The sequence below is a fragment of the Oncorhynchus kisutch genome, linkage group LG11, assembly GCF_002021735.2.
Source record: "Oncorhynchus kisutch isolate 150728-3 linkage group LG11, Okis_V2, whole genome shotgun sequence".
Lineage (NCBI taxonomy): Eukaryota > Metazoa > Chordata > Actinopteri > Salmoniformes > Salmonidae > Oncorhynchus > Oncorhynchus kisutch.
In genome coordinates this window covers 28,487,771-28,498,685 of record NC_034184.2, presented here as the reverse complement: position 1 = coordinate 28,498,685, position 10,915 = coordinate 28,487,771, and the positions used below count along the sequence as shown (strand labels likewise).

The following is a 10,915-nucleotide window of genomic DNA, read 5'->3' as shown; positions in this document are numbered from 1 at the left end:
ATGACGCTGGTTGAGAGAATATATTTAGATTTTTTAACACTTTTTTTTAGATACTACATGATTCCATATGTGTTATTTCATAGTTTGTCTTCACTATTATTCTACAATGTAAAAAACAGTAAAAATCAAGAAAAACTCTTAAATGAGTAGGTGTGTCTAAACTTTTGACAAGTACTGTGTGTTTTGTTTGTTTTTAGTCTCTGAAGACAATCCCATTTTGATTTCTATTTGCCATATATTTTTCAACTGTGCTGTTTCACAAAAGTTCTGAACCTATATACATTTTACGGTCACAGTATATTTTACATCAGTTATCTTATTTTTTGTCCCAGCCTTCAACTCCACTCAACCCCTTCCATCTATTTTTATTTTATTTTTAACTTTAGATTATTTGGTAAATCTTTTTTTTTACTCTTCTTGTAAGGGCTTGTAAAGCATTTCACGGTAAGGTCTACACCTGTATTCGGCGCATGTGACAAAAAAAAAGTTTGATTTGATTTGATCACCATCCAGTTCTAATTTCTATTTGACAAATATGGACTGTGAAGTTTCACAAAAGTTCTGAACCTTTGTATTCTCATAGTTTCTACAGATTGTAGGTTAAAAATATATTTTTTCTAAGAGTATTGTTATATTATTGATCGATTGACTATGAATTCTTAAATCACCCAGCAGTGCTTTTGCAGAGTTATCTCCAGGTAAATGTTGCAATTCTTCAGCCATTCCTGGAGCAGCAATTTACAAGTAACACTTTTGAGATGTTCACATTACAGTAATAAATTAACATTTCAATAAAATGTGTAATATGTAATGTGTAATTAAAAGTACAGCATTATTCAATTTGAAAATTAACATATATTTTTTTAAATAATCTAAATATGAGAAACAATATCATATTATAAATCACAACTTCATCTGCAGAAAAGGATGCTGGGGAATATATACATTTTTGTGCAAATTAGTTTTTGAAAGTATACTTTAAATATATTTTGTGGACACTTAAGTGAAATGTACTTTTTTGAAAGTATACTTGAGTATATTTTCATGAGATATGAAAAAAGTATACTCTCAGGAAGCATGATCATCCGCTGTGCAATAAACAACCATTATAATTGTCAACTTTCTCTGCACTCTTCTGAACAGGAATTCAGAAAGTACTTTAAACTCATTATTAGTACTGAAACTACAGTGTCTTGCAAAAGTATTCATAGCCCTTGTTCAAAGATCAACGTTGGTACAGACAAGAAGTAGGTACAGTGAGTGAACATTTAATTATAAACGGACATGGAATGGAACAGGACAGCGTCTGGTCAAGATCACATAATGACATTAATGCATATACAGGGAACAAACGGGGGAGCAGACAGATATAGACGGGGCAATCAACAAAGGGAAGGAGTCCAGGGGAGTCCAATGAGCGCTTCTGCGCGTAATGATGGTGACAGGTGTGTGTAATAAAGGGCAGCCTGGCGCCCTCGAGCGCCAGAGAGGGAGAGCGGGAGCTGGTGTAACACCCTTGGATTAATTAACATTTTGTTGTAACAAAGTGGGATTCAAATGTATTTAATTGTAATGTTTTGTCAACTGTCTACGTACGCAAAATACTCTAATTTCGAACTGGAAGAGTTATATATGCTATTTTTTTGTAAAGATTGATAGAAGTTAAATAACTAAGTTATTGCAGAGGTATTCAGCTCCCTGTGTAATGAACACGAGGGGAGACAGAGAGCTGGTTTCAAGCACAGGGCGCAGCAGGTGTTTATTGCAAAGTACCACAGGAGGAGGCAGGTAGCTGGATCCAGGGGCAGGCAGAAGGTCATACACAGGGTGACCAAAAGGGCAACAGTACAGGCAGGAAAAAGGCTAGCAACATAGTCCGGGAGATCAGGAAACCCAGCGTTCCTAAAGATGCGTGTCACAAAACAAACAATACCTCTTAATGATAGGATGTAAAGAACTGAAGTAAATAGTGTGTGGTAATGACATACAGGTGTGTGAACAGTTGATTAGAATTCAGGTGATTGGGAAATGGAGAGCGTTCAGGGGGTCTAGGTGTTTGTGAGTATGAGCTGGAAAATGAGCTGCGTTCAGGGGATTTAGGTGTTTTGAGAGTGTGAGCTGGAAAGTGATCTGCGTTCAGGGGATCTAGGTGTTTGAGGGTGTGAGCTGGAAAGTGAGCTGCGTTCAGGGGATCTAGGTGTTTGAGGGTGTGAGTTGGAAGCAGACGTTACACCTGAGTCAAATCATGCTAGAAACACCATTGGCAGCAATTACAGTGATGAGTCTTCTTGGGTAAGAAGAGCTTTACACACATGGATTGTTCAATATTATACCTTTATTCTGTTCATAATTCTTCAAGCTCTGTCAACATGTTGGTGCTCATGGCTACACAGCAATTTTCAAATCTTGACATAGATTTTCAAGCAGATTTAAGTAAAAAACTGTAACTTGGCCACTCAGGAACATTCACTGTCTTCTTGGTAAGCAACTCCGGTGTAGATTTGGCCTCATGTTGTAGGTTATTACTCAGCTGAAAGATGAATTCCTCTCTCAGTGTCTGTTGTAAAGTGCTTAGCTCCATCCCATTTCTTTTTAACACGAAACACTCCCCATATTTGCCGATGTCCAGCATACCCATACCATGATGCAACCAACACCATGCTTGAAAATAAGGCAGCAGTTGCTCAGTAACGTGTTGTGTTGGATTTGCCCCAAACATAAGGCTTTGAATTTAGGCAAAAACATATTCTTGCAGTATTACTTTAGTGCCTTGTTGCATACAAGATGTATGCTTTGGAATATTTTTTATTCTGTATGTTTGTATTATTATTTTTACTCTGTCATTTAAATCATTATTGTGGATTCACTACAATGTTGTTGATCCTTCCTCAGTTTTCTCCCATCACAGCCACTGAACTGTTTTACAATCATCCCTGAGCAGTTTCATTCCTGTCCTGCAGCTCAGTTCAGAAGGACGAATGTACTGTGTCTTTGATGTGTCTGGGTGGACCTGTTCATCGGACGTGCTACCTTGTCCCGAACCTGCTGTTTTGGACTCTCTCTCTCTACCACACCTGCTGTCTCGAACTCTGAATGATCAGCTTTGAAAAGCCAACTGACATTTACTCCTGAGGTGCTGACCTGTTGCACCCTCTACATCCACTGTGATTATTATTATTTGACCCTGCTGGTCATCTAATGTTTGAACATCTTGGCCATGTACTGTTACAATCTCCACCCGTCACAGCCAGAAGAAGACTGGGCACCCCCCAGAGCCTGGTTCCTCTCTATGTTTATTTCTAGGTTCCTGCCTTTCTAGGGAGTTTTTCCTAGCCACTGTGCTTCTACATCTGCATTGCTTGCTGTTTGGGGTTTTAGTCTGGGTTTCTGTTTAGCACTTTGACATCGGCAGATGTAAAAAGGGCTTTATAAATTCAAATGGATTGATTAATAAATAACCCACAGCATAATTATTAACTTAACCATGCTTAAAGAGATATTCTATGTCTGATTTGATATTGTTATCGATCTACCAAATCACTGCCCTTTTATGAGGCTTTCGAAAGGGTCCCTGGTCTTGAAAGGGTCCCTGGTAGTTGAAATTCAATACTAGACTGAGGGACTTTACAGATGTTGTATGTACAGGGGACAGAGGAAGGGTTTGTCATTCAATCGTGTCAACCCCTATTATAGTCCATATTCTGTGATTTGTTAAGTCAAATGTTACTCTTGAACTTATTTAGGCTTGCCTAAACAATGAGGCTAAATACTTTTATAATGACTATTTTAGTTATACATTTTTTATTCATTTTCTTTTTCTTTTGAATTTCATTCCAACTTTGACATTACATTAGTATTTGAGTTCATTGTTGACAACAAATTACAATTCAATCAATTTGAATCCCACTTTTTACCACAATAAAATTTGAATAAATCCAAGGGTATGAATAGTTTTCCAAGGTACTGTATACTTATAGTTTAGTTGATCACTCACATGCAGAGTTTCATAAAATGTTTTATCCATACTTCAATTTAAAAACAAGTGTATTTTGAATGAATATACTAAATTACAATGTAAGTGTTTGAAATGTTAAGTGTGTGTTTAAGTTTAATGATAGTGAAAATATAGTATACTTAAAGACCGAAAAAAAACAATTAATTTAAAGTACACTTTTAATAAGTGTATTGAAGGTTGATGATAATATATTTATAGTTTACTAAAAGACTGAAAAAACTATGAATTTAAAGTACACTTTTAATAAGTGTATTGAAGGTTGATGATAATATATTTATAGTTTACTAAAAGACTGAAAAAACTATGAATTTAAAGTACACTTTTAATAAGTGTGTTGAAGTATAATGATATTATATTTATAGTATACTTAATATGTACTAGAAAAATACATAATATTTGAAGTACATTATTATACTTGTAATGTGACATAGAGAGCACTTAATTCCAGGTGCTCTTGTGTTTGGAGGCTAGAGCGAAGAATGACATCAACGTGTGGATGGACACTGGCTGAACTACAATTTGGAAGCATAAAGGCGACTAATTTTTCTGATGTATTTCAACAGTTTTAAGAACACTAAAATATACACTAACATCACAGCACACTTCGCTCCACATGCAGACCCACAAAACAACTCCACTCAAGGGTCTTTGAAACAGGGTATTCCAAACTTTATTTTCTGTGTTAGAAGTGTACCATGTAGAGTAATCACAGTTAGTGTAATGTCTTCCTATTCGTTTGTGCGACACAAAGAAAAAACACAGACGACACCAACAAAATAAGACAAATTCATGATATTCTATCAATTAGAATCAAACAAAATCAAACAAAAAGACAAAACAAATAGCAAACTAAACCCTGTTAAAGTGAGACAGCAAGGAAAGGACAGATCGAGAGGTGAAGGTTGAGAGAAAGTTAAAGAGGAGAGAGAGAGAGAGCTAAACAGTGAGAAAGTGCAAATGCAAGGAGGGAAAAGAAAGAGAAAGTGAAATATATTAGAACCCTGAAAAACGACGGTCCATCTGAGCAGTGGGCGGTGGTGGTGTAAATCAGATGACGCACCTCAGGTACCAACAGACAGACAGACAGACACTGAACAGGGACAGAGACAGATAGGCAGGTACAGTACCGGCCAGAGAGACAGATGGCTGGGCACATACCAGGTTGACAGACAGACAGATCTTGAGTTGAAGAAGGAATCCACCCCGCATGACGAACTGACACACTTTTCAGATATCTAAGACGAAACACTGCTCAGCACGGAAGGAAAAGAGAGCGAGAGCAAAACAAGCATTTAAGCCAACTACTTCTCCAAAAAGGCAATATTTGTCATTCTTGAGTTTAGTGAGGGTTTTAAAATAAATATGTAGAATTCACTAAGATATGTGGAGGTATCAGACCTCTCTCTGGTAACAATGTACAGTATATACACATATTATCTCTTCAATGACAAAATAGCCTTTACACTGTCAAATAATACAACCAGCCATGTCATTATAAGCAAGCATTGTCTTTTGTACAAATACCCATGCAACTCCCTTAAGATACGTAACTCGTTAAGTTCTCACCCTCATTCAACAACAGCAGATATTGCCTTTTTTCAATTTAATGTGCAAGTTACCAAATACATCATTCAACTTAAAATATAACATTAGGTTATAGTACATAAAAAAAAAAGTCAAAACCTATACAACATTCAAACCTCCGTCAACATCAACGAATGGGATACTGCTTAGTATATACAGACATGTTATCATTCATGCACAGTGTGAACAAGTAGCACATTAATTAACAATTAACATTCCAAAATATGGACATGGCATGTGGGCAGGGTAGAGTACACAGAGAGATGCTGCACAGTCACAGTGCAGACGTACACTATAGCAACACATGCTGGGCAGGAGAAGTCCTTGTGCTTCACTGCACCAGTACACAATGTATGGCTGTACTTCACATGTTCTTTCTTTCTCCTCCTCCTCTTCTTGTCATTTGTAGTTGGTTAGTTGAGTATTAGGGTTGGAGGAAAGGTCTTTTTTAGTATTTCAATGTCATAGTAACCTTTTCAGATCAGAGAAAGGTCATAATGTATAATCATGTAACAGCAGAGTCATCGTCAGCATATAAACAATGTCATCCTTTTCATTAGAAACACGGGAACCAGTGCAATGTTTTTCCTTCAATTCGAAACATTAAACCATCTCCACGAAATGTGAATGTTTTCATCCAAATTTGGAATTAGAAATGTTCTGTTTCGGTCAAACAATACCAAGGCTTTAAGTACCACACAGGGATCTTTTTGGTGGTGTTAAGAAACGTCAGTGTGTTAGAAAACACACTCATATTCTGGCTAAGCTGTTACTGGAGTTTCCATTAGAAATAGTTCCCTTTGGCAAAATAGGAGTAAACTCCACTTGGCTTCCATATAAGTACTTTAACCTAGATGGAACCTTCTCAGGGGCTGCAACCTCTGTGGTGAGAAATGACAAGAACGAGACAAAATCTTAATTTTCTAAACCAAACTACAACTATGATTACTTTTACTTCATTGTTACGTTACACATCAAGTATAGTGTATTAAACCAACTCAGTAGGAAACTCGGGGTATTCATCAAATAATGTGGACCGTCTTCCTCTTCCACACACTGACCTGCCTGATGTGTCTGAACTGGACGTGGAGTAACAGTCTTGGATGTAAACCCTTATATCTGGGGACTGGCAGTTAGATGGATTCAAAAGATTGCATCATTAAGACAAAAGCCTTTACCTCAGAAAATAGAAAAAAGTCAGTCAATGTATTTCTCACCAGCTTCACTTTGAACGTCTGTAAAAATGTCCCTATAGCTACTGCATTATGGGAACCTTTTAATCTACACGTCTGTCCACCATTACAATTGATGTATTTTATGTTTAAGAAATTGTTTATTGAAATATTCCATTTAATGTTTTAAAAAATGAAGATGTGCAGCTCAGTGGAGAGAGAAAGAGGGTTTAGTGTTGAGGGGTTTATGATAGGAGTGTTGAGGGTGGGTTTATGATAGGAGTGTTGAGGGTGGGTTTATGATAGGAGTGTTGAGGGTGGGTTTATGATAGGAGTGTTGAGGGTGGGTTTATGATAGGGGTGTTGAGGGTGGGTTTATGATAGGGGTGTTGAGGGTGGGTTTATGATAGGAGTGTTGAGGGTGGGTTTATGATAGGGGTGTTGAGGGTGGGTTTATGATAGGGGTGTTGAGGGTGGGTTTATGATAGGGGTGTTGAGGGTGGGTTTATGATAGGGGTGTTGAGGGTGGATTTATGATAGGAGTGTTGAGGGTGGGTTTATGATAGGGGTGTTGAGGGTGGGTTTATGATAGGGGTGTTGAGGGTGGGTTTATGATAGTGGTGTTGAGGGTGGGTTTATGATAGGGGTGTTGAGGGTGGGTTTATGATAGGGGTGTTGAGGGTGGGTTTATGATAGGGGTGTTGAGGGTGGGTTTATGATAGGGGTGTTGAGGGTGGGTTTATGATAGGGGTGTTGAGGGTGGGTTTATGATAGGGGTGTTGAGGGTGGGTTTATGATAGGGGTGTTGAGGGTGGGTTTATGATAGGAGTGTTGAGAGGTTTATGATAGGATTGTTGAGGGTGGGTTTATGATAGGGGTGTTGAGGGTGGGTTTATGATAGGGGTGTTGAGGGTGGGTTTATGATAGGGGTGAGGGGTAAAGGGTTTCTGATTAGGGTTAGTGGTTAAGAAATGACTGTAGAGCCCTTGAGGACTGAGACTGCTAAAAAGACCAGTCTGGTAGGAGTTTAGACACAAAGATAGAGAGAAAGAGCCAATAGTGAGAGGCTGCTGAAAGATGTGTAGCCAATGGATGAAGCTAATGCAGAGGGCGATCCAGTACGGTCTCTCTGCATTCTATTGCAATTTGAATCAAGCATGTTGGTGGTGAAACCCCTATTGACTAAACTGGAAATGCAATCTTGGGATAGTTTTGAAAATGATCATGTAAGTTGACAACGAGTTATCTGATAGTTAAAATGGTAACGCTGGCCATTCAATCACGATACGGCCTTAAAGGTAAAAGTATGCTAAACTCCTTTAACACAACTACATCTACAGCAAGATAAAAGAACAGAGGACACCTAATCAGATGTTCTACTTGGGATCAAACCGAGGGTCAGAAGGTGGTGAGCAGCTCTTGCAGCCAGGCCCTAACTGAGATTTATTAAGACTAACACACAGACAAGAGACTTTCTTCAAAAGTACCTGTTACTCCCCACCCACTATGCTTGTGAACAGCCGTATCTTTGTTTCTTTTGATGTTCATGCATATACATATCAATAATGGTGGTATGGGAATTCTTAAAGGATTTCACTAAAAATGTCTAGTGTTTAGTTTGAAATGAGCGCCAGGCGTCGACGATGCTGTTTCTATAGGGTTGCTGGGTAGTGAGAGACATAACAAACAGCTACACACACACACACACACGCGCGCGCACACGCACGCACACGCACACGCACGCACACACACGCACACACAACTGTCATTCTACAGACTTCAGAGGTTTCTCTGTCCCAGCGCTGACAGGCCTCTCCTCGCCTGAACAACCAGTCTCATCCCTTATTAAGCACTAGGGGAGGGATCTTTCACTTCTTAAAAGGGGGAGGTGGGTCGGGGTTGGGTGAGTTGGGTCGGGGTTATTAACGACAAGAGAAAAACGTTTTTCACTGCTGCTGTTTCCTCCTTCTTGTCTCCGGTTAGCTCTTCTAGGGCCTTCTTAAGTTTGTAGCTGTTTAGAAGGCCCTGAAGTGGCAGTAGGCCTCCAGTGAGGAGAACAGAATGTAAAGCAGCCACAGGCTGACAAACAGCATGGTGGTCAGTATCTTGGGAGTCCGCGGACCCCCCAGCTCGCCGCCGATCGAAGGTCGCCGCCGGTACATCAGCACTCCCACGCAGATGAACGCAAAGATGGTGAAGAGGGTGACGGAGAAGGCCAGGCTCCCCGGGTCTACCTTGAAGTCGTTGCCCTTGGAGTTGTGGTAGATGGCGGCGATGGACCAGGCCACGCCGATGCCCAGGAACACATTGACCGCGTTGCTGCCCGTCACGTTGCCGATGGATGCATCAGCATACTGGTCCTGGATGGCTGCCACCTTACTGGCAAAGGTGTCTGGAAGAAAGGGAAGAGAGGATGGAGGGGAGGAGGGTGTTGTGTGTGTGATTCAATACGGATTGGGAAAATGTTATTGGATTGGGGGAATTAATGGTGATGGGGTATGGGGCAGAGGGTGTGGGTAAAGGGTCAGAGGCAAAACAAAAAAGCTCAATATGAATTAAAAGTCTAAAAAACACTGAACAGCATTGTTTCATAAGACATAATTCAATGTAATGTCTGAAGACTATAATCAGGGAGCAAAATTGTCACCGTTGCAGGGACAGGAGTTCCGTCTCAGCAGAAGTCATCTGTCTGGGTCTCTTTCCCCCAGACCCAGATCAATACCCGAGGCAAGCACACAATCTTCTCCATAAATGGCCGGCTATGTGTCTGGATTTAAACAGTCTGCTGTAGGAACAACAGCAGCCCAGCAGGAAGACACCATTCAATTTCTGGAGTGGAGCCAGCTGTTTATGCTAAGTTGCAGTTACCTTGCCAGGAGAAAGTGCTTTCATAGAGAGTCAAGGAACCCAGTCTAATGTTTGAGATGTCTTTCATTGGCAAGTGACAGAGCACTCTGTTTTATTCCCATTTCTGTCCCTCGGTCCCTCCTCACTTCCTCTGTGCACCCTTCCCTTTTATTTTCCTGGTGCCCGAGATTTAGCGAGGGAGGCCAGGTTGAGACAAATTACTCCTCAGGGTGACTCCATTCACTGAGCTGGCATCAGGCTCTAGCCAGCTGGACATGATACCATGGTCATTGGCCTCGAGTGGCACTATTCACTGGGAATCTAGCTCTGCTGACTTCAACATGGCACAAGACGGGCACCGACATGGGCATAGAAGTGTGGTCATTACTGGACCACACTAGTGAATAAAGTATCTGTGGTTGATTTAGAACAGATGCTGAGCAATGACTGGTCTGAGAGCTGTAACGTGTAACTGAGGAAGATTCATCACTTAAAAAGAATCCATCTCATGTCCAGTGACTGGATAGTACTCACAGGTACTCACAGCCACTCGGGCCTTGCACTGGGCTGGAAAACCACTGGACCAAGACCCAGGAAGAAATACGATTGAAAAACATAAAGTAAATGTATAACCCATTTTTTATGTTACATAATTTTTGTGCATCTCTGAGCAATGTTCTATCATACGATGCAAAACTCGCGTACCGGCTGTAATGCACATGAAAACATGAAATGACCCTGGGAGTCGATAGAACATCACTCAGAGATGCTCAAAAATGTTATAACATTCAAAATGGGTGAATTGTTATTTTAAGTACTGGAGCTATGTACAGAGTCATGAAGCAGCCATCCACACAACAGTTTAACTGAGATATTCGTCTATTTATCTCTTTCTGTCTCTATGAATAAATTGATTGGTTAAATCTTCTTCTGGCCCATGTATTGTTCAATGACAGTTCTTATTATTTCTTGTGTGTTTTTGTTCTACCTTGTTATTTGTAGTACTACATTGTTATTGATTACTGCATTGTTGGGTTTAGAGCTAGCAAGAAATACATTTTCACTGTACTTGTGCATGTGACATTAAAACTCAGGTACGTCTTCAATCTTCTCTCTACAGAGAATGCTCTAGCTAGCTGGATAGTGTGGTGTATTTAGATGTCTGTGGGAGAGAGAGAGGGGGAGGGAGAGAGAGCTGCAGTACAGTAGACTGAGCCAGGCGTTGGCAGTGCAGCAGTCTTTGTGCGGCAGACTGGACAAAAGGCTCTCTCTCTCTATGATAACAGTGTGGTCGGAT

General features: G+C 40.1%; 1 protein-coding gene across 2 annotated transcripts in view; it reads right to left on the bottom strand.

Moving 5' to 3' along the window:
• Positions 1–4,660: 4,660 nt before the first annotated feature.
• LOC109899794 (sodium/calcium exchanger 1) overlaps positions 4,661–10,915 on the bottom strand; it is a 181,626-nt gene continuing 175,371 nt past the window's right edge. For both annotated transcript variants that reach the window (XM_020495334.2, XM_031835572.1), the window contains exon 7: positions 4,661–9,163. In XM_020495334.2, coding sequence (XP_020350923.1) covers positions 8,787–9,163 — 377 coding nt within the window. In that variant the 3' untranslated portion in view covers positions 4,661–8,786. The remainder of the gene's footprint in view (positions 9,164–10,915) is intronic.